This window comes from Dendroctonus ponderosae, unplaced genomic scaffold (genome assembly GCF_020466585.1).
Source record: "Dendroctonus ponderosae isolate FM_Combo_2020 unplaced genomic scaffold, Dpon_F_20191213v2 Dpon_F_20191213_1, whole genome shotgun sequence".
NCBI classification, from domain to species: Eukaryota; Metazoa; Arthropoda; class Insecta; order Coleoptera; family Curculionidae; genus Dendroctonus; species Dendroctonus ponderosae.
The window spans coordinates 59,510,570-59,532,833 of NW_026017110.1; the positions used below are offsets into that span (position 1 = coordinate 59,510,570).

Consider the following 22,264-nt stretch of genomic DNA (forward strand, 5'->3'; position numbering starts at 1 on the left):
ATTGTTTTTCTTTGGAAAAATTAGATTGATTACAAATTATTTTTGCTCTATCATATAGACTTTTTACGATACCTTTTTTAACCATTATCGGGTGACTTGAGTCGAAATTCAAATATCGGTTGAGTAGGTATGAGTAGGTTTTCTATAGACCAAGGTTTCGAAATTGTCTAAATTTTTCTGAATTAGTATATCGAGAAAAGGATTTTTTTTTTGTTCTTTTTCAATAGTGAATTTAATTGTTGGTTCTTTATTATTCAGATAAGATAAAAATTCATCAAGTTTTTGTTCGCCATGACTGTAAATGGAGAATACGTCATCAATATAACGCCACCAAATTATTGGTTTAAATTTGTAATTATTAATGAAAGTTGATTCAAAATTTTCCATAAATAAATTACTGAAAAATGGTGATAATGATGACCCCATAGCCATTCCAAAATTTTGTTGATAAAAATTGTCATTGTATTGAAAGTAAGTTGACTTTACACATATTGTTAAAAGTTCAATAATGGTGTTAATGCTTAGTTGTGTGCGTTCTTTAAGATTGGTGTCTTTTTGTAATTTTTGTTTGATGATATTTAAAGTTTTATCAACAGGAACGTTAATGACTAACAACATCAAAACTTACTAGAATATGGTTTGGATTTATGTCTATGTCTGATAATTTTTGTAAAAAATGTTCAGAATTTTTAATAAAGGAAGTTGTGTTATTTATTAGGGGATTTAAAATGTTTAAAATATATTTGGCTAAGGCTTAGGTGAACCTAGTAGGTGAATTTATAGTACTACCTATTGGTCGTAAAGGAATATTAACTTTATGAATTTTTGTAACTCCGTAAAAATGTAGTGTTTTACTATTTTGTGGTGTTAATTTTGATCTAACGTAATCTGTGAATTCATGTTTACATTTTTTTAGTGTTATAAATTTGTCTTTCAAAACGTTCTGTTGGATTTTTGTTTAATTTTGAATAACTTTTGTCATTTAAAAGTTGGATGCAAAAGTTCGTAAAATTCAATGGAATAATTCCACAATTTTAACAAAAGAACAATGTACAAAAAAACGTAAAATTAAAGAAAGCGCGCTAATTTTACTAAATCAAAATAATTGTGTTGCTTCATGTTCATTTAATTTAAGTCATACATGGTTACCTATGCTAAAATCTGAAGTAGACCAGAGAAACATACACCCAAATTAAATTTACACCAAACATATTAATTAACATTACCTTTATTAATTTAAACAATGAGATTAAGTCAAAGTCACATAACTGACAATTTGCACAGACGAATTATCAGAGCGAATTTTCATATACTGTATTATTCTACTATTGTTACACAATTTATTAACATACTCTTTTTAGGTTCATTTAGGTTCTTTTGATAACGATAGCAGAAAATAGCTATCGAAACGTCAAGATAATTTTTCAAATTAATTTCTTTTCTAATTGGAATTTTCTCTTACAGCTTGAGCCTAAGTGTGTCGCAGGATACCCTCTAGGTGATAGTTCTTTATTACTTTTTGATAAATAATTCATTCTTATTGCGAAATAAGAGCACACGAAATTTATCAATCTGTAATAGAAGACGTGAGGAAATTCTGCCTTTTTTAAAGACAAAAATTTTTGAGGTGAAATACCCAACAAGAAGTTTGTAAAAAAAATGGTTTATGGATCGACTTGGATATTCACAATCCGCAAATAGCACGCAGAAATAAAAAAAAAATTAACTAAAAATTTTAATAAAACGCAGGTGCTTCCATTGAAAAAACTAAGCGGATGGTCCTAATATATTTTGGGATCCCCTGAATAAGTAAAGCAGGTTTTAAAAAATTGCAATTCATACATACAAATAAACATGTTTAAGCCGTTTTAGAAATTACTTCTTTAACTCACCGTATATCAGGCTCCGATATACAGAATCAAACTGTAGAGGTTCAGGCTCAAACAAATCAAACAGAAAGGCCCTTAAATAGTCTCCGTAGTATTAAGTATATCTAGCTAACCACTAAGTTGGGAGCATGTAGCAGAAGTAGCGGTGAAAAAAGGCAAATTATTTGCTTAAAAAATCTTCTTGTTGAAGTCTAATCAGTATTCCATGAAAAAGCAAGGAGCTGACTTCCTCCTAAATCGGTATTGTAAATGCTTGGCAAACATCGTAGAGGCGGTTAATATAAGCTCGCTAATTAAGAGCTGAGCCGAGAAGGTAAAAGGGTAGATCTCATTGATGTGTGGCACACGTAGCGGAATTGTGATTCTAAGGTGGTAAGTTAATTATTCAGATCGTTGGAACAAAAACGTTCAACAGCCTACATGCAGCAAGAAATTAAAACAAATTCATAATGAAAACGCCTCTACGGCCGAAAGAGGCTCTAATGCGAATACGCGCTCGTCGCTGCATTGTACGTATACACGTTTTGTTTTACGTTCCCATATCAGGCCGAGATTTAAACTAGGACATAATGTATTGATGAAATACTTAATAAGTTAACCTCAAACGTTCAATTTGTTGGCTTCAATTTAATTTATTCTGCAAGCTCTATAGCGTAGCTTCAATAGCTATTTAGTTAGCTAAAATATACGCATTCATTGCAATAAATATAATGCAAAAGTGATACAAAGGACCTGTTCCAGAAACCTGCAAAGACTCGATGTACATATAAAGCATATCAATAAAAACTCGTAATTAATAAGCATGATGAACCAGGCACTTGCCTTCTAATTTACTCTTGCTTGAATTTATCGAACTAATTTACCAGCACCACGTAAATTTTATTAAAAAATCCATGCTCGTACGTTTAAAATCACCCTACAGGGCTTGTATACACTGCCGCAACACATAAATGTTGTACCATAATTAAATACCCTTTCTAGTTCTACTGCATGCGGTGAGGGATGCAACGCCGCCCCACCACATACAACTCTATATTAAATAACATTGCTTATACCTATGTTACAATTTCACGCGTTCATAATTTTATTACTCGATCTGCAGAGCCACTAAGGCATTTTAAATTACCTGTTATGTATTACCTACAAGTGGATGCACGTTATAAACTTACAAATAGACTCAGTAATCAGCCGGGAGTATTGATATGTGCGATAATATCAATATAAATTGAAATAAATGTTGTAAGTAAAATATTGGCGATTTAGGAAATGTTCAAAATATGCACTAATATGAATTGGCAATTACTCTAAATGAGGTGAAGAATTTAGATGGGCAAAGCCCCCGAGCAATTGGGAACAGACAGAATTCGCTGCTTCCAATCACTCAAGCTGCCTCCCTTGTCTTCTGTAAGGTTGAGAAACCGCTGTTGAGCGTAACCATAAAATATTGGTATAAAAATCTGCATTAGATTGAAATTTGCCAACCTAGAATAATTGTAATTGTTGCCTTGAAAAAGTTGCGAAAAAACCAGTAACATGTCACCCAGAAGAAGCACCTACATCTTGTATCGTCGTCGTCAATTTCCCCACGTAAACCTCGGCTAGATAGAGACGAGTATGTTTTAGGGGAATTCAATTCAATTGTAATGCTAAAGCCCTAAATATGCTATATTTAGTAGAAATTACCATATAAACAGGCAAAACTATCAGAAGTTAAACAAAGGGAGCGAGCTTTAATGGCAGCAATATGGCTCATTCGTCGGGTGTGTGTTTTGTGTTTTATTCATATTATGCAAATTATCACTTAGCCAACACGATTTATTGGTGACAAATGATGTGTCGTTGAGTGAATAATGCAAATGATACTAATTAATTAACAACCGTCGGAGGACCAACCGTTCTGTCAGCATGTGCATGGGATAAACTCCATTTTATGGATCCAATCATGTTGGACAACCATTTGGGTGAAGACAAATATGACACTCGTGCTCGTGGATTTGAGTAACTGAACTGGTTGTGATGGTGATAAGTAAAGAGAGTTAAAAGCCAAGATTTGCAAAAATTTGTTGTGGCGACTTTATATCGGCTGAGCGAAAATATAAACTAATTCGTTCATGTGATTTAAATTAATGGATGCAAATAGACGACAAAATCCACCCATAATTAGAAATGTGTCGAAACATTGACTGGAAATCATTTGAAGTAATAAGTTGAACCCATCAGATGGACGGGATAATCCACTTCGGCGTGGACTTTGAGAATCTGTAGTTTTTCCGATAGTGTCAACGTGTAATTTACTGGCCCTTTTGATTGCTATTTATGGCACCGGACTTTTTCAATAAACTCCTACAAACATTTATGAATCATGTCATTTGATTTATGATTTACTATCGAACTTTTCTCATTTCGTTTCATTTGCAGTCAGTACCAATGGGACAAATATGCTTTTAATCAGTTTCTAGTCACAAACGCAACGCTTTCAAATGATTATTGCCAATTTTCTAGTTGGATTCATTGCAACTGAGTACATCTGATAAGGGGTTGAAATAACGTATTACAAACTGGAAAAAATCAAATTCTTTAAAAGAAGCTTAGTACAGACTAGGTATTTACCAGATTAGTTTTTCTGGTTGCTGCAGTCGAATGTTTTACAAATAAAAGCGAACAAACCAGCAGCGTCAGCTAGGTGTTTGTTTAATCCGGATAACTATTTTAGAGCAGTCGGAAAATCAAAGCAACAATGTATCCTCTATATTATTGCTTATAAAACGTGCCAGCGTTGTGCTAGGAAGTGGGCTTTAATAATTATTTTCCAGGTTGAATGTGGAACTAGTGAAATATTTCCTATTTCCGTTGCTGCGACAAGGGCTGAAGTCATTGTCTGAAAAATCTGCCCTGCAATACCGAATTTTTACTTTGTTACATGGCTCTAAACACGTTTACGGGCTTGTATAACCGCCATTATTTCTACTTTCAGAAATTAGAAGGAAATTCGCTAGTTTTAACAACGTCTTATTTACTGCTAGGAATATAATAATTGGATTTACAATGTTATTCTCGGGGCAATATTGTTTACTAGAATAACTAAGTATTTTAAACTTAAATCGTGTTTTATCCTTTAATTTATCAGAACGGTTGTGATGTGAGCCGAACAGTGAAATGTTCATGGTACTTTGAACACTAATTTCTACTGGAACCCATTTTTTGAATTCAAAGGAATCATCCAAAAATCGACATAAAGCAAAAAATAAATTAACTATTTCAGCAAGCGATTAAACTTTCTCAAAACGTACGAATTTTTCCATGATTTCCTGATCTACATTCTTGAAGTTTCGCCCCTTCAAGCTTATCCCGTCTATAAATGGTGCATATGATTAAATTTCCATAAATCCAGATGTCGAAGAAACGCTGCATATGTGCTGTTACTTTGCTATTCCGACTATTATTTAATTTTGAATTAAAAAGTTCCGCGGTTTTCTTAGTGTAGATAAGAAACGTGGTAAAGTTAATGTAAAAGTTTGTTTCGTTTCGATTCAACAAAAGAAAGAATCTCACCTCCGAACGGCATGCTGTAATAATAAAATCGAGCTTTAAGGAAAATGACTTACCATTACACTGAAGTAATAGCAAAATATAGACCAGATGAGGGTAAATGGAAATACTGCTAAAAGTTTGTGGCATATGCATGATTGCCCGGTTCAATCCACTTCAGCTATTTGGAATGTGACTCCCATGGCCCTGCAAAAGACAGAACAAATCGACTGTATTATTAGATAGTATCTTTAGGACAGAGTATAGGTATTTCTTTACATTAAACTGAGTTATGAATTTCTAAGCTTAGTAAATAACCACTTTATCCATCCATACACGTAAATACATATTTTTGAAAAGCAAACTTTAGGCAATATTTATTGATTACCAATTGAGAGTATTTCATTTGTAAGTTATCAAGTAATCCCTGCCTCACCTGCTCACCGCGCCAAATTGGGCATAATTAGATAAATTTAATTAATCAAAAACTCAATGAAAGTCAACATTATTACCAAATCGTTTTTACCCATCAGCAATTATTGGAAATTAAAGCACCCAGACTTCCGCAACTAAAATAATTTTAATACGAGAAAATACGTTCAGCTCAGTAAATGATCCTAACATTGCTAAAACATCATTTCTGGAAGCCAATTAAAATTGTTACGGGGTGCAAGAAGTTTTTAGCATGCGTCATTTCGGTTTAACTGAAGGCTTAGGAATTTCAATTAGAATTTGTCAGTTCCTGAAACGAATGAAAGAGATGAGAATGGGGTAAAAAAACTGCCGTGACAAAGGAGAGTCCTGAGCATCATTAAAATTGGTAACCCGTATTTGATTTTATTAAGAAAATTCCGAATTTTTATCTGACTGAAAATGTTTGTCGGCTGTGGCAAACTACGTCGGATAATTCGATAAACATAAAAACTCAAACAATACATTTTCCATCAATTACAAATCTCCAGTAGCGCAAAGGAAGAGTCTTAGCAGCAGCAGCTTTTAAGTTAAACGAATAAATATTTGGGAACCGAATTATCAAGGTTTTCATTTTTCATCCCCTGTCGGGTTAGTTATGTCATCCCATTTTCCGTCTTAAAATTTAGAATAACAGTAGGGTTATTTCCAAGAGTGTAGGAGAGGAAAAATCTATTTTTTAATTAAAAAAGAGTGCCGCATTAACTTAAAATAATTTATCTCTTCCAAGTGTCGGCATTTCTTCTTCTCACTTGATTGTTCACTAGTGTTTAATTTAAAGGCTTGGGGAGACGGTTGCCAAATATTAACGTTAAACTGGAAACTCATCTATTAAATTATTAATTGAATAATTTAATCCTGCTATACTTTTGACGATTGAAGCTCTACCTATACACAGAAGGCAAAATGTGTTTAAACGCTTCTCAAACTCAAAGTTCTTAGATTTATGGACCTATTAGTTCTCATCTACTTTTGATTTTGAATTCATGCAAAATATATAGATGCGGCGATTCACTAACTGCTTAGTTGCCAGTAATAACCAACTAAATTTTAACCCTGTGTAGAAAGATGGAATTCGATTAAAAGATAAGATCAAATAAAATATCTCGCCATTTAAAGGAGTCAGATCCCTAAAGGCTTGACGAGGAAGAGCTTTAATTTTCTGCAGAACATGAATGAGGACATAACTTACCAGAACCCTAATTTACATCTTTAGACAATAACTCAAATTGTCGAGAAAAAATGCTGTATTTTGCAGTTTAGAATTTGAGGAGTCGTTTTTTTTTGCTTTAAGCTTTCAAGATCAACCAAGTCCACCTCTTAGAAGTGCTCAACAAAATGGATATTTCAGAGTTTTGTATAACATTCCTTCCCCTAACTTAAACCTTATCCATCTTAGCCCTTTTATGAATAAAAGCTTTTAATTCCATTTCGAAAATAGAAAGTTTCTTAAAGCCGCACATAATTTTAATGTCATTAATTTTAGCCTTGCCTGGACCTCTTGACATTCATTAATCCACTTACTTTATTAGTCTTTTGCAAATAGAAATATAAACAGTACATTTTTGGGTTTTGCCCTTTTAGCGGTGACATGCTAAACATTTGCAGGTATTATTTTTTATAACATCAATAATTATACGGTTAACTCAACCCGTTTGCTCGAGAATCGTTATTATAAACAATTTTCAACAAAGTCTGATTTAAATTAATTGAAGACTCAGACGAATATCAGAGAAAACGACAGGATTGTGTTAACATATGTGACAGATATTCAAAATGAGCAACACTATTATACTATTGCAGTTATTTTAATTAAAAAGGAGTGTTTTGATCGTTTTTCAGGTTAGTCCGCTTTATTTGTCGGCTTATTTAAAACTGAAATCCAGCTTTTCACTCCTCAATAATCATTTTCGGATGAATAACAGATATGTTAAAGCTTTTGCATTAATGCGAACTCTCGCAGCATACGTAACATATTTAACAGGTTAGTGAATACTGAATTGAGATTAAAAGTGGTAAAATAAATACAGTTTTAAAACGAGCATTTTGCAACGTCGTGACTATTTTCATTCTCATAAAAATGAGGTTTATATTATCCATTTGCGGAGAACAATCAAACAATCAAACAATCAGGCTCGGATTTTCAAGTGAGCTAAAAAAAACTGCGCCAATGGCAGAAACATTCTTCCACACGTTGTAATGTGTTTCAAATACGTGCCGCAGGAAATGTATTTGCAGACAGAAGTTGGAATCTTCCGTTAACACGAAAAGGAAATGTTCAAACATCCAAAGATTGGTGGCGGCTATTTTATCCTAAAAAGTAGCTTTTGAAAAGTTTGACCAGTAGTCTGTGTCAAGATTTCATTTATTCTATGCGTACGGTTTATTTAAACATTGATTTGCTTATTTAATTATTGTTTGAGTAGACTTTATAAAGTATTTAAATTCGGTTTAATATGGATAAGAGTTCATTAAGAATCGCCAGAGAGTAAGCAAGATTATCTCGGTTGGAAATGTAGAAAAATTATAACATGCTAAATGGAAATTTTCGCTGTTTAAAACGCATTTAATGTTAAATCCTGCATGTGCATAAACATGGAAAAAAGCTGGAATAATTTAAAAATATTGAGAAACGTAATCATATCTAAATGCAGCGAGTAAAGCTCGATGTAATATATCTTAGCCTTGCCATAGCTCTGTAAACGTTAAGTTGAAAGCTGTAAAGATAGTGGCGGCACAACACGCAAATTTAAAATTAATGTTGTCTACTGATTAAAGCGCGCTGCGAATTAATCGTTTCCAACTATTTTAATTGATTTTCAGGAGCATATCTATTCAACAGTCGCATTTTTCGTTTTCTTATTGAAAAATGATCAAGCTTTTTTTGTCTCGATAACCAACTAAATTAATTATTTTCTGTAAATGAGAAGTAAGCAGAAATGCCGATAGCAATGTGGTTGGTATATTCACTTTACAGCGAATCAACCACTAATGCCCGGGTGTTGCTTTTTAATGATAGTATTGAATTAATGTTTAAAATGCATCTTGATAAAAGGCATTGACGAACGAAGTAGTTAAAATTTTAACATACATATCGATGTCTCCAAGTACCAGAACAATAAGCTTAAAGGCAGATAGTTTGCTTTGCTTGTTGCTCTTCAATCAGTGTCGTTCACAAGTTCGACTTTCGGCAAATCAATGTATTATTTGTGCCAAACCCTTCGGGTAGGACCCTGATGTAATGGTAAGAAAACGTTCTGGTTTGTCTGAATAGCGTTTTATTGCTCTTCTACCGGAGATTTTGGAATGATTATGATAGTAAACCCTCATTTAGAGCAATTAAAAAAAAATAGTTGCTAATGTATCAATAATACCTACATTTGTAAACACGAATTTCACATTAAAAAGAACCCAAACAAATCTAAAATAACCCAAGAAAACCTAAAAAACTCGAATTGAACACACTCAGGCGAACGGAATTTAAGCCTCATCTAAACTATACCAGCTGAACCCAAATTAACACAAGCAAATCCAAGTTAACTGATGTGAACTCAAGAAAACCCAAACATGGTTTGTATGCATCTCTATTATGCATTTAACTAATTAGTCAAGGAAAATTGAAATTGAAAAATTGTGGAAAGTAGTCCACGTTCTAGGGAACTACTTTCCTAAAAAGTTAATTGCGTGGCGATGAGATCAAAGTGCCTCTGGTAAGTGAAATTGCTTTCTAAAACAATTATTCTTGCGGCCATGTGATTGTTAATTCCCATGCAAAATGCGATTTGCTGAAGTAAATTGAATGCTTTCTTGGAGTTCTCTAAATTCGGTACATTTGTCTATTCTACATGTGCAGTTTTAATTGTCCAAACAACTGCGAAGTATTCTGGTACATTTTTTCATATGAAAACGACCAGTTGTATCAATTTTTAATTAACTGCCCTGCAAGCCAGGTTTTTAGTAATTGGCAAGGTTTGACTGGTGCATCCAAGTGTGTAATTTTGGGAGCTAGAAGTTCATAGCACATTTCCGTTTAATTCTGAACATATACTGATTTTTTCAAAGTTTCACAGGATCATAAGCAAAATGGGCTCTTGACATATAGTGCAAGAATCTTGAATATTTATCTACAGTTTAATAGGCGTCGAAATAAGTGACAACCAGACCAACCGCACTCATCTCGGTTTAATTAACTTTGGAAATATCGATTTCAAAAAAATAAATTAGTTCGTGGACGCGTTGAGTATACTTAATTAAAATTAGCTCGCACTCAGTCCGGTAAAGCTGAAAGGCCGCCATTAAAAAAAATTAGTATTTCAGAAAAGCTGCGAGAGTTCAGAATATTGCATGGCAGATAAAAGGATCCCGCCTGTCACTCAAGACAGTGTCAGAGTGTTCCATTACAATACTTTCTCAATTTCCGTACAGAAGCTGATGTGACATTCCATCAGGCTGCCGCCACAAAGTAAATTAACAAAGCAACGTTCTTTAGTAGTATATATACTAGCATCTTTTAACCAGAAGCTGCATTTTTCGGTTACGGTTGTCATAAGGAGCACAGCTCTAAGCGACCTTTCTAACCGACAAACTGTGCAGGGACTTTTAATTAAATAGAACCAGTTTTGTTTTTTCTTCGTTTCCAATTCTGTTATTAACACTTGGAAGTTTTCGGTCACGTTTCACACCTATAAGTGGAATATGCACATTCCGAGTTTGCGAGTTATCCTGGATATGTGCATTTCTTTAATTAACACCGCACAAATATTTGCTAGAAAACTATAATACTATAAAAATACAACGTGTACACTGCAAGTATAATTTGATTATCCCGGAAGCAACTTTTTACAACTATGGGTCATGGGATGAGCTATATTTAATAAATGCAGAGATGCCAAGAGCACAACCAAAGCAAGAAGTTTATGTTTAAGTCAGGGCCATTCTCTGGTGCTTCCATGTGATATTCTTCATCGAGATGAAGCTCTATGGAAGTGGTAACCAGAAAACAACTTCTGAATTGGTATGAACAAAATGTATTACTCATAACCAACAGTCTTTGAAGATTAAAGAAATATTTATGTAATAAATGAGTAATAATGCAACAATCTGAAAATGTGAGCTAATTAAAAAAGGTTAACAAATGAACAAACATCGACTCTTCAACATGAAAGTGAGTTGTTTGGTTGTAATTTAGACATGAGTTTGCCAGATCCATTTAGACATTTGTGGTGAAAGGAGTAATTTTGAAACCGGGATTAATTTGCAAACTCGAACACGGCGCCTGAATGCCATGTATAAAGAACAACTTTCTCCAGTATAAAGTAATATTTTTGTGTACAATTGCCTAGTATTATGCCGCAACCCTTTGAGGTATTTATCGTATACATTAAAGAGCGAGAGCGGGGTATATGGTTAAGACTCGCCAAGATAATAGGTCCCTTCCGGAATGTAATATGCGAATTATACTTTGTCCCGTAAATCTCTCGCAGACTATAAAGACAATATTAACTCGCAAATAGCTAGATAACATTATAAATGTGTGCGACATATCTCTTCGAAAGAGTGATGCCAGCAGGTCACCGCTTTGAGAATCCATTATGCTTTCGGCTGAATAAACGTGATATTTTGCTTTGATAAAATTTTGAAAAGTTAACAAATACACCATCATTTTGGGCCTTTATGTTAGGCAAGCTAATGCCGGTGTCCTAACGTACACATTTTACCACAATGAAATCCTTAATTTCTAACGCTCAGAGAAAACACAAATTAATTAGAATTGATATAAGGAACTTTCGAATGATGGAAATGATAAAAAGAGCAAAAGATTGAAAGAGGTAAGAAAGATCCTTTCGTCGTGTCCGCTCAAAAGTCGAGAAGTCGATTAACGTCAGAGCTCCGGAGGAGAAATATAGTCTAAATTGCTGAACATCCAAGTTCCTTAGTGAGTGAAAGAGAATTTTACACGCCAGAGTCCGTACACGCTCATGAGGAGCCCATTTGTTTCATTTCCTTCGAATTATTTCTTCTCCGGGGTACATAATCTTAAAACTCCCCTTTATTAAAGGTACCTAATGGTTATTTTAGGCTAGATAATTGATATACTATGTCAACTCGTCTACGCAGCGTGAAAGTTTTATGTGATAAGGTTATAAGGCTCTTTATTCTCGGAAAAGTTTTGCGAGTCTGTTATGAAACGCACGGAATATCAAGTGAAATGTGTAATAGAGTTTCCAATGTAATAATTCTCTATGGGTATTATTCGTTTTTCGTGTTGGCGCTTTAGATACTAGATTATTATTATATCACACGATATAATAAAATATCAGTGTCGTATAAGGCAAGTCCAACATCAGTTACAAAGTGTTCGATTTGAGATAGTTTTTCTTCAAATTTAAAAATTAGGTCAAGAATAGTAACGATGGCATCTGAAATAATGCTACAATAATAACGTTCAGCAAATATTATCCAATGCCAAAATAATATCGCGGTATGTGCTAGAATGTTGCGACTCTGATCATATTCACTTTTATAAACTGATGCTTTTAATCTAAATAACGAACCAGCAGACAAACTCTAAATCGTCCGGAGCTGAAAGGGAGAAGTAAGAAGATAAAAGTGAAATAAACGAATATAATAGATTTATTTTAAATAAAAAACGCTAAAGATAAATTTCCATTTTGATGTTGCATAATTTGGTCATTATTCATTTGATCTCCCTTATCATCTTCCTCTTGGTGTTGGCTGAAAATTGATATAATACTAACCCATCATTTTAAAAAGGATATACCCAATAAAAGAAGTTAATGGAGGACTTTTATTTGACGATTGATGCAGGATCGGGCTTGGAATATAATCTTAACCTTTCTCACTTTGAGCTATTCAGTGCCAAGGTTTACTTTACTAAAAATATGAAGTAACGCATGGACTAGATTTATTCTTAGATTTATATTTGCATACCCCACTTCACGTTGATGGTACATCGTTAAGGTTTTTCAATCCATTAGGATAAAAATGAAACAATACACTAGTGTGAAGGAGTTTAACGCATAAAATCATCTGTAGACAATGGAAAACGCTGTAATTTCCAACAATGAGAAAGGTGTTGACAAAAGACCATTTTCCATATGAAGAGTATGGCACTCTTGGCGTTAATAATTGCAGGTGAGGAGCCCAAGATATATTTCCGTCAACAGATACTAAAAGGCCGTAAAGGAGATTTTTTAAATAAAACGAAGTGACTTGCAGGGGCCAAGCGGATAACACTTAAATTTTCCTTAGGGGAGAAACAGTTCGCAGAGAAAACATGAAACATTTTAAGCAGATCACGGACAGAGATGGAGAATGATATTTGATTGATGACATTGAGACGTAGACAATACTGTTTTTCTGGTCAGAAAGTTTGTTGAGAAACAATGAAACAGAATTAGTTGAAGTTTCCACACAAGAGATATACATACAAAAACTACCCACATTGAGTTTCAAAGTAGGAAGTTGTTTGATGTACTGAACTCTACTATGTTAAGATATACAAAATTCTCAACTGGCTTACAAATTTATTCATAAAACTACGTTTCGAATGATATATTCAAGAGCAAAATGTTAAATTCAAAAGGTTACAGCACTGATCGGAGCCATAAAAAAACGTTGAGTAATATCCATACCTCAATGTAATTTGCTATTTTGCAAATTTTACTTCTCACGGAAATTAGGAATGCTTGCTTCTATTAATTATAAATGAATCCCGGAAATAGTGATTATCCAAAATCTGGTATGATAGAAAGTAGCAACTAGCAAGCAAACACAGTGATAGCTTTAATCATCTTATGTGCGAGGGCTCCATTTATTAATTAGAGTGGATGTATATATAAATGGAAATCTCCACATTTCAAACGAATCCCGTCGATTGATGTTGAGTGTTCACAGGCCGGCTTGCTTACATAGGCCAGCCTATGGATTAATAAATTTTACCACGTTTCTAGCGTTTGATATTACTTAAATCAACTTAATTTGCCCACAAGCTAGTTTTTTCATCAGATGAATGTTTGTGCAAATATTCTATTACTCCTTTGCAACAGCGCCAGCGAATTTAATTTAGTTCTGATCAAAAAGTTGGAAAAACCACCAAAGCTGCTTATCTGATCTGAATATGCTGTTAATACGTACATATAGTTTTTCCATATTAAATTCCACTAAAAGGCTTACGGCAATAACTAATTTAAATTTTGCAAGCTTACCTTTAAAATTAATAGTAAAGCGTGCAAAATTCAGATAAAATACTTTAAAATTGTGATCACCAGCATAATCCAGTCACAGGCAATAAATCAATGCCGTCTCACACTTTGTCGCAACCCGGAAAGCCCTCTTAATTAAAACTTTTTGTTTCAAGCAAAGTATGACAATTTAGAATTAGACCAACTGAATTTACATTTTACGGTACCAACAGAAACCAGCTGGATGAAAGAATATAAATAATTGCCCTGACCGATGACACAGCAAAAAAATCTTCATATATGTAGGTTTTAAATATAATATGTCAATCGATTTCTTATGTAACATTTGTTATGAATATAATCTACCTACTCATGCATATTTCACGAGAGCTTTGGATGAGCTACCAAACTTAATACAGAACCTCTAGGGTGTTAAAATGATATACGATTTAGCTTGGATTTTATATAAAAGTTTGTCAGTGAAAGCAATAAAGTTGGGTTGGTTTTTTCTTTAGTCCGGCCCAGAGTCTACGCCATGGATTATAAATATGTTTCAATTTTTAAATCTATTTAAGGCATATATACAAGTGCTTCTCCAAGCGATCTTAAGCAGAAAAGTAAATACCAAAATAGAGAATTATTACTAGGAAAAACTTCGGATGCTGTGGCTGTATACTTGAATAATACCCTGTAGATAAGAAAATACATTACATGTTCTATAATTTATTAAAATTGAAGGTGGAGGGTGTGATAAAATTGAACAGTTCGACAATATTACACGTTTGATGTAAACGGCATTGAGATCAGTATTAACGGCAATTCCTAATACGCGTCAAAGCAGAAATTAGTTTCGGACAGCATAATTTGCTATTTAATCAATTCAGTTAATTCCTAATAACGTCTCAATATGTAATATAATATCGGCTTAACTTCACAAGGCACGCTGCTTCCCAACTTTCCTCCCTTCAAGATATATTAGTATGCAAAAGACAGCGTTTAGTTTCATAGCAATATAGGACTACCCCGAGTAAATAACTGTTTAAAAATGTGTATGTGGGATGTTTTCTAAACACCACCAAGCTAACTTAGTATACAGTGGTTAAACATCGTATATAATAGATGTTCGCTCTTATTGTTTAACGCTGGGAGAATAATTACCAGAAAAATACAATAAATCCTTACGGAGAAGTTATTGATGTCTCTTCGACTGTTGTGCGGAAACAGCATCCACAGAAAAATTAATAGAACTGCAGGTTTGCTAGTACTACTAATAAAGCCTCAAATTATCGCGAATCGATTACGGATGGACTTTTAGAGCCTTAAAAGCGATTTTTTTCTGCATTTGATTTTAAATTGAATGTCCAGTTCTGTTGTCGATTTCAAAAGGCCATTTCTAAAGCCTTTCATCACCCAATTAATTAGAGCATTTAGAGGATTGAGATTTACGCCGAAATTGTGGAAGGGTTGTTTGAACAACCCTTACAAGTTTTGTTTCAATAAAGTCTCAAAGCCCTATTTACAAAGCCAACATTTTCCAAGTTGAAAGTCATGTTTGATATGAATTTGCAGTAAATTTGTAGAAATTTCCATTCACTCCAGACTGTTTTTGTCCCAATTGAAGAGATGGATTTTTGTTGCATAGTTTTGAAAAACTCTCAATTAATATTCTCTATAAGCGACAGCCCAAAATTCCCCACTATCCTGTGAACAGTCGGTCAACCTGAAGTTGTCGTGTAAAGTGAAACCTGCTACTTAAAAGTTCATTGAAATAATTTATAATTACTATCAAAGAAAATTGCATTTCTTCGGCTTCCATTTACCTAAAAGGGAAGCAAACGGGGCTTGATGTTCACCGAGTACATTGTTGGTCGGGTTTAGCCCTTGCAAGGGGTAAATAGGAAATGCGGAAAAAGTTGTCGCATTCTGAAAAACACAAATAATAGGAATCTGAGAGCTGTTAAAGCTGTGCATAAATCAAAAAACCACAATGCTTTAGGTGTATTGTTACAAGCTCGGTAGTTTTAGTGGTGAGGAAGAAAAAATTGCGAATGAAAACGAAATTGAAAGAGCGAAAAAAATAAGAGAGCTGGTGTTGAATGACTATCGGGCCGGTTACATTATGCAGACACATGTAGCACCGTATCTAAGGAACACAAGGAAGATCGCTTGTCATATGGAGCAATCGTATGGGGATAAACGATTCCGATAGCCGTTCCGGAAATTATAGGTTTTTCTATGAAAATTACGATTTTCACATTTCATATATTTTCATGCCGTCCTGTCTGGTTTAAAGCACCTCTTAAATCGAGCCACTTATATTTTATATTTATGAAAACCTTTTAAGAAATTTGCTTAGAGATCGATTGGATCAGCGGTAGCCCAGCGGTGTTAGATAGAACGTGCAGTTGCATTTATTTTTTATCTGAAAATTTCAAATTCAATTACCATTTTTATCCTGATGAAATATACTATTATCCAACCCGAAAAGTGACAAATGTAAATAAATACTCCAGCTTAGTTATAATGAAAACATTCCTCCACCTCTTCGTATTTTAGATTTAATTGGATTGGTAAAGGGCCCAAAGCAAAAGATATATATTTCTGCCTTGCGAGTGGCTCTAACTTAGAGAAACATTTCACCAACTTCCTTGCTCCTGAGAGGTGTTTCAACCCTTTTGAGACGAATCTGGTGATAAGAGAATGGATCCTATTATGACCATTATCGTAAAGGGCCTTATTTAGAAGATTTCAACTAGATTACCTTAATTTAAATTACTCAAGATGCATCCTAATTCAATTTACCTACGTTTCACAACGAGCAGCATTAGCATCAAATTCCTTTCAGCTCTCAGATTGTCTATAATATACTTTAAAATGCCGTGAATATCTGTTGAATCGATAGAATAAAAATTAAATTCACAGTCAAGCCAATGAAACAAAACATTTAAAGTAACTTTCAAGAGAAACTATGGACGAGAGAAATCCCAAAGTTAGAATGAGATATGGACGTTGTCAATGAATCTTAGTCACCCCGTATTCGAGTGAAGCGAGGGAAGTTTTCATTAACACATAGCTATATTCAGTGGCGTCCCCTAATTTGTTTTAAACAGTCTAATTGAATTTCTGAAATAACGCGCTAGTATTTGGGGAGAATTTTGTAGTTTCACCTTAAAAAACCAGGTTGCATTACAGAAACCCACATATAATTATTGCTGACTTTGGGAGAAAACAGACAAATATAAGGGCTAACTTGAGTCATCCAATATCAACTGAAGTTATCTACCTGGTATAAGGCGTATTTTACATATATAGAATTAGTTTTTTGGCGTCAGATAACCGAATTGAACAAAATCTCACTTATTACCACCATAAAATATGCCTAAACAAGTAAATGTCTTGAAACTGTAGTCATATCCTGATATAACGAAAATATATATGTGTTCTTGTACTTTAAAAGCGATACGTCTATGATCCTGGAACAGCATATAGAAGGAAAGGAAGGTAAAACGTTTCGCAACATCAATAGGATAGATCTGTTCGGAATATCCAAGTTTACAGCCCAACCAGAGCTCATACAGTTTGTACATTAACCTAATTAATAAATAGTGTTGTAACCAGACAGAAATTTTACTGTATACTCTTTAAGTACGTGGAAATACTTGACTTATTAAGCCAGTTATTTACTATTCTTGATTGTGGCAAGTTTGAAATTTTACCGTGTCTATGAACTGTTGCAATTTACATTAATAACCGCGGGTTTATCTCAAGTTGTTTGAGCTCATGAATAAAGTTTTCAACAAAAGTTTCAGGACGTAATAATTATTTTTAGGTTGAATTTGCTGAGCTTTTTACATTCCATTTAGTGTCGATTGATTAGGTTCTAAGCTTGCCAATAATATTCACACTTATATAAAACATTTATTTGACAAAATTCAGAATAATATAAAAAAGCGTAATAATAAGCAGCAATTAATAAATTTAATAAGGAAAATATACTTACAGTTATCTACTTGAAGATCATTGTGTTAACTCAGCTGAATTATCACCCTGTAAAAAGAAAATTGATCTAATATTAAATTGACATTTACATGTATCGGATAAAACTTAGCGTCACTTTATTTCAAAGTTTCAACTCAATCCCCTAAATTTTAAGTTTATTTTTATGGTTAATAAAAATGGAACTATTGGCGCGCTCTTTTAAAACTTTATTTGTAGGAAAGCCTTGCCGCCAAATTTATTTTAGCGGGGAACAGTTACAAGAAGTTCTTTTATGGCGAGAATTGTCAAGTCAAGGAATCTTATTTGCCAGTAAAAAATATATATGAAAATGATATGTATTACAAGAATATTACATATTTTGTAAGTGAACTTTCAGGCTAGTTTTGCGAGAATCTTATTGATTTTTATATTTGGTGCAGATCCAGAAATCGTTGAGGAGAAGACAAAAACCACTTAACGCAAATTACATAATTTATATAAAACAGTGCTTTTCGTTTGTACGAGATGCATTTACTAATGATCTGATACCAATATCACTAAAAGCTTTCAATGGTAAATTCAAGTAAAGCACTAGATTATTACCCTGTTTCCATATGATTAACAATATTTACATTGGTCTATAAATAACGAGCAGTCTCCATATCCTATACTCATACGATAAATAACGAAACAACCGTTAGTAAATTAATAAATTTTATTTACAAAAATAAATCTCTGTTTATGCAAATACGGCAGAGTGAAATTTTGTTGACCACATTTCAGTTTAGTTTTACCTAAGGGCTATACATATTTCCAAAATACCGTTTCCGAATTTTTAAGGTAGTACGTGCCAAGATTTTAAATGGAAATTAGTTTAGAACTCTTATGAAGCAATCACAGATATGGAAATGTGAATATCCATATGCATTGCCCATATCTGCTTTGCAAAAGGACACCCATATATTGCAAAGTATCCTTTTTTCGACAAAATATGCGCCTCCTCTGTATAGATCGTCCAATAAAACTTGAAATTCGTCCACATTGCTGTTTAATATAGTTTTTTTTTTAATTTTGTTTCTCCATAGCTTCGTAAAATATTTCAATATTAAATTTATTTTGCGCAGATGCCCATTTCTCATCTCTTAAATACATCGCAGAATTGCAATATGTTTATATCTTTACTGGGGATGTTATATGAAGATAAATTAATATCTATTGGATTGGCGTTTATTTCTGGATGTAAGTAATTAATTGTTCAATAAGTGATGGGGAAACAGAATTTTCAGCTTTTTCTATTATCAATTTAATTTTACATTTCATGTTACAGTAATGTGTCAAGGTGCCATATGATGTTAGTTTATTTTTTACTCCCTGCTGATGTATGTGCCTGAGCCGAATTTAAATTTGAATAGAACATAATTTTACATAATGAAAAGAGAAACTTCAGTGGTGTTAAACATTACGGAAAACTCGCCCAATACCATACTCTTTAATTAAAAACCGGTAGAAAATGTTTATGCACTTTTACTTTTTGGATATGCAAATCTTGATGCAGTATATTTCATTTTCATTTTTGCGCCAGATATTGTTTTAAAAGTTCAAGTAATAAAGCTAAACATTAAATATAAAATGCAACTGTTGTTGTTGTTTTCATACTTCAAGGCATATAACCTACGTACCGATTTGATTCACTTAGAATAAGCTTCCGGTTTTATACGCCTTTATAAAAATACATCCGCAGATTTATTCATCTTAACAAAGTCGCGGAAGTTCATAGAAACAATAAATCGCGTCCATCATTTGTTTACTCTAATGCTGAATAATTTTTAAATGCGATAAAGTTTCTTTATAATGCTGGAAAAAATGTGCGCTTTATTTCAATGAATAAACACTGTAACTGGTTTGACTTTTGCAAAAGCTGTAAAGATTACATTAAATTAGTCCAGTTGGTGTAAATTATGAAAATACCTCGATCTAATTAAGGACAAAGTAAATGAAATATTAATTCTATAGTAGAGCGGTTATAATGCAACCAATTAATGTTCCAAGTTAATGAAACGGATGAGGGGACGCATGAATAGCAAAACGTAAAATAATTCTAAAATGAATTGACGAAACTTGTGAGAGCCATTGAAGGGCTTATTTTTGTCAGCTTAAAAAGCTGCAAAATCGCTGATGGGACTATAGGCGCTGAATGAAATCTGTGGAATTAAAGTGTCGATATGTTTCATTTATTAATGAATTGGTTTTTACACATCGAACATGTTTGCCATAATAGAGATAAAATGAAACGAGATTATATTGAAGCTAATTTCAATTAATACAAAACATTTAAAACGCGATCATTAGTTTTCGATTTAATTCTATAGATTTTGCTAATGAAGTTCAATCAATTAACTAAAAGGTGGAATTTGATAACGGTGCATATTGCTCTTGGAATTTTGGATGTAAATAGTTTGCTGGGTGTGAATGTGTTTATTTCAAAAGTGTGTTCGTTTTGTTCATGAATATACAGTTATTTATTGTCTTATTTGTTCAGTGTAGTCCGAAAACTTTTAGTACGCTTTCACTAGAAGTTAGCAGCAAATAGGTTTTTGTGTTTAACAGAGAATATTACTCTCTGAGTTGTACAAATAGCAGGTTTACTGTGGCAGCCTAATAAAATACGTTTATCAAAACATAACATTTTAAGCAGGTTATTCGAGTAAGAGAAAACATGATTAAATTAGTTCCACAAAAGAAACACTTTGTGGAATTAGCGCGGCTATTATGGAGTGCGTTGGTTGTATTCTTTTGTTGAAGCGCAAAATTGGGATTAGACCGGCACAGGCAGGTGGAGTTGTGCCGGCCTCATAAAAGAGACTATCAGAAGTGTGCCGTTTAAAACAGTTAAGCTATTAATATTTGAGAAAAAGTGCAAGAAATGGCTGGTTGACTCCAAACGATCTGCCTTTAAAAATGAATAAATAAAAAGTCCCCCAACGTTTCTGTTGGGAATTATTCATCCCGCCCAGACGAGGGCACCAAGGCACTCGACAAAACTCAAAACTGTCACTTTGCATCAGCCATCATCCACAGAGGAAGTCGTGTACATCTAATTGACCTTGCGCTTATAAATGACCGCAGTGATGCTGTCAGCACCAACAATCTGTACTATCTGATGAGACTAGGCCCACTCCTGCTTGTCGCCTCTAAACTATGGGGCCCGATATTCAAAAAAACTCTTTATTAACACTCCGAAAATGATGGCTGTCAGCGACATGCAAACGCAAATTACAGTGGATAAAAGGTGGCTCTTTAGCATGCTGCTGTTCACAACATCATTAAGATATCAGTTGAACTTAGTGCAAAAGTGAGGAAGTGCAAAACCGAAACCATCAAGAAGCCACCACTAATATTTTCCACCGGAAGCTCATCGCAGAGCCACGATGTCTTCAACATTTGATGCAGATGGAAATTTTACTTTAAAGTGAACAAGTGAAAGATATTGGAAATGGGAATTTGGGATGGTCAAAAAAAAACTTCGACCACGAAACCCGACTTGTGGAAATTTATTTTTGGCTCAATGAAATTTCACTATAGATAGCACGAACATTAGACCAACTTCCACAAAATAAGTGGCAAAGGAAATAAAAACAAACATTAATCCTAAGAAAGCTCCTGGCTTTGATTTAATTACTGGTGAAGTGCTAAAACAGCTCCCTAAAAAAGCTATAACCAAACTTACACATCTTTTTAATGCCTCATTCAGATTAAGGTATGTTCCTAGGATGTGGAAAGTAGCTGAAATCATTATGATTCATAAACCAGGCAAACCCTCTCACGATGTTTCATCTTATAGGCCAATCTCTCTCTGAAAAAATACTCCTGACAAGGCTGAAACCCATCATCGAAGAAAGGAATATAATACCAAATCATCAGTTTGGGTTCAGAGAAAACTACTCCACGATAGACCAAGTACACAGAATTTCAGACGTGATTGAAAGAGCACTGGAAAGTAAGGAAGTATCCTCAGCCATCTTTCATGATGTATCGCGGGCCTTTGACAGGGTATGGCACAATGGGCTGAAACATAAGCTAAATATGCTACTCCCACAAAAATACTCGAAACTATTGGAATCCTACATTTCGGACAGAGCCTTCAGAGTAAAACAAGAAGAAGCATTCACTGAAATAAAAAAAATCAGAGCAGGG

The 22,264-nt window shown here is 33.7% G+C and overlaps 1 protein-coding gene across 2 annotated transcripts in view; it reads right to left on the bottom strand.

The window, feature by feature from the left end:
- Positions 1–22,264, bottom strand: part of LOC109532851 (lachesin) — a 61,084-nt gene that overhangs the window by 24,481 nt on the left and 14,339 nt on the right. For both annotated transcript variants that reach the window (XM_019897917.2, XM_048670765.1), the window contains exons 2-3: positions 18,093–18,139; positions 5,495–5,624 (exon numbers count right to left, since the gene is read on the bottom strand). In XM_019897917.2, the coding sequence (XP_019753476.1) occupies positions 5,495–5,573 (79 nt within the window). In that variant the 5' untranslated portion in view covers positions 5,574–5,624; positions 18,093–18,139. The remainder of the gene's footprint in view (positions 1–5,494; positions 5,625–18,092; positions 18,140–22,264) is intronic.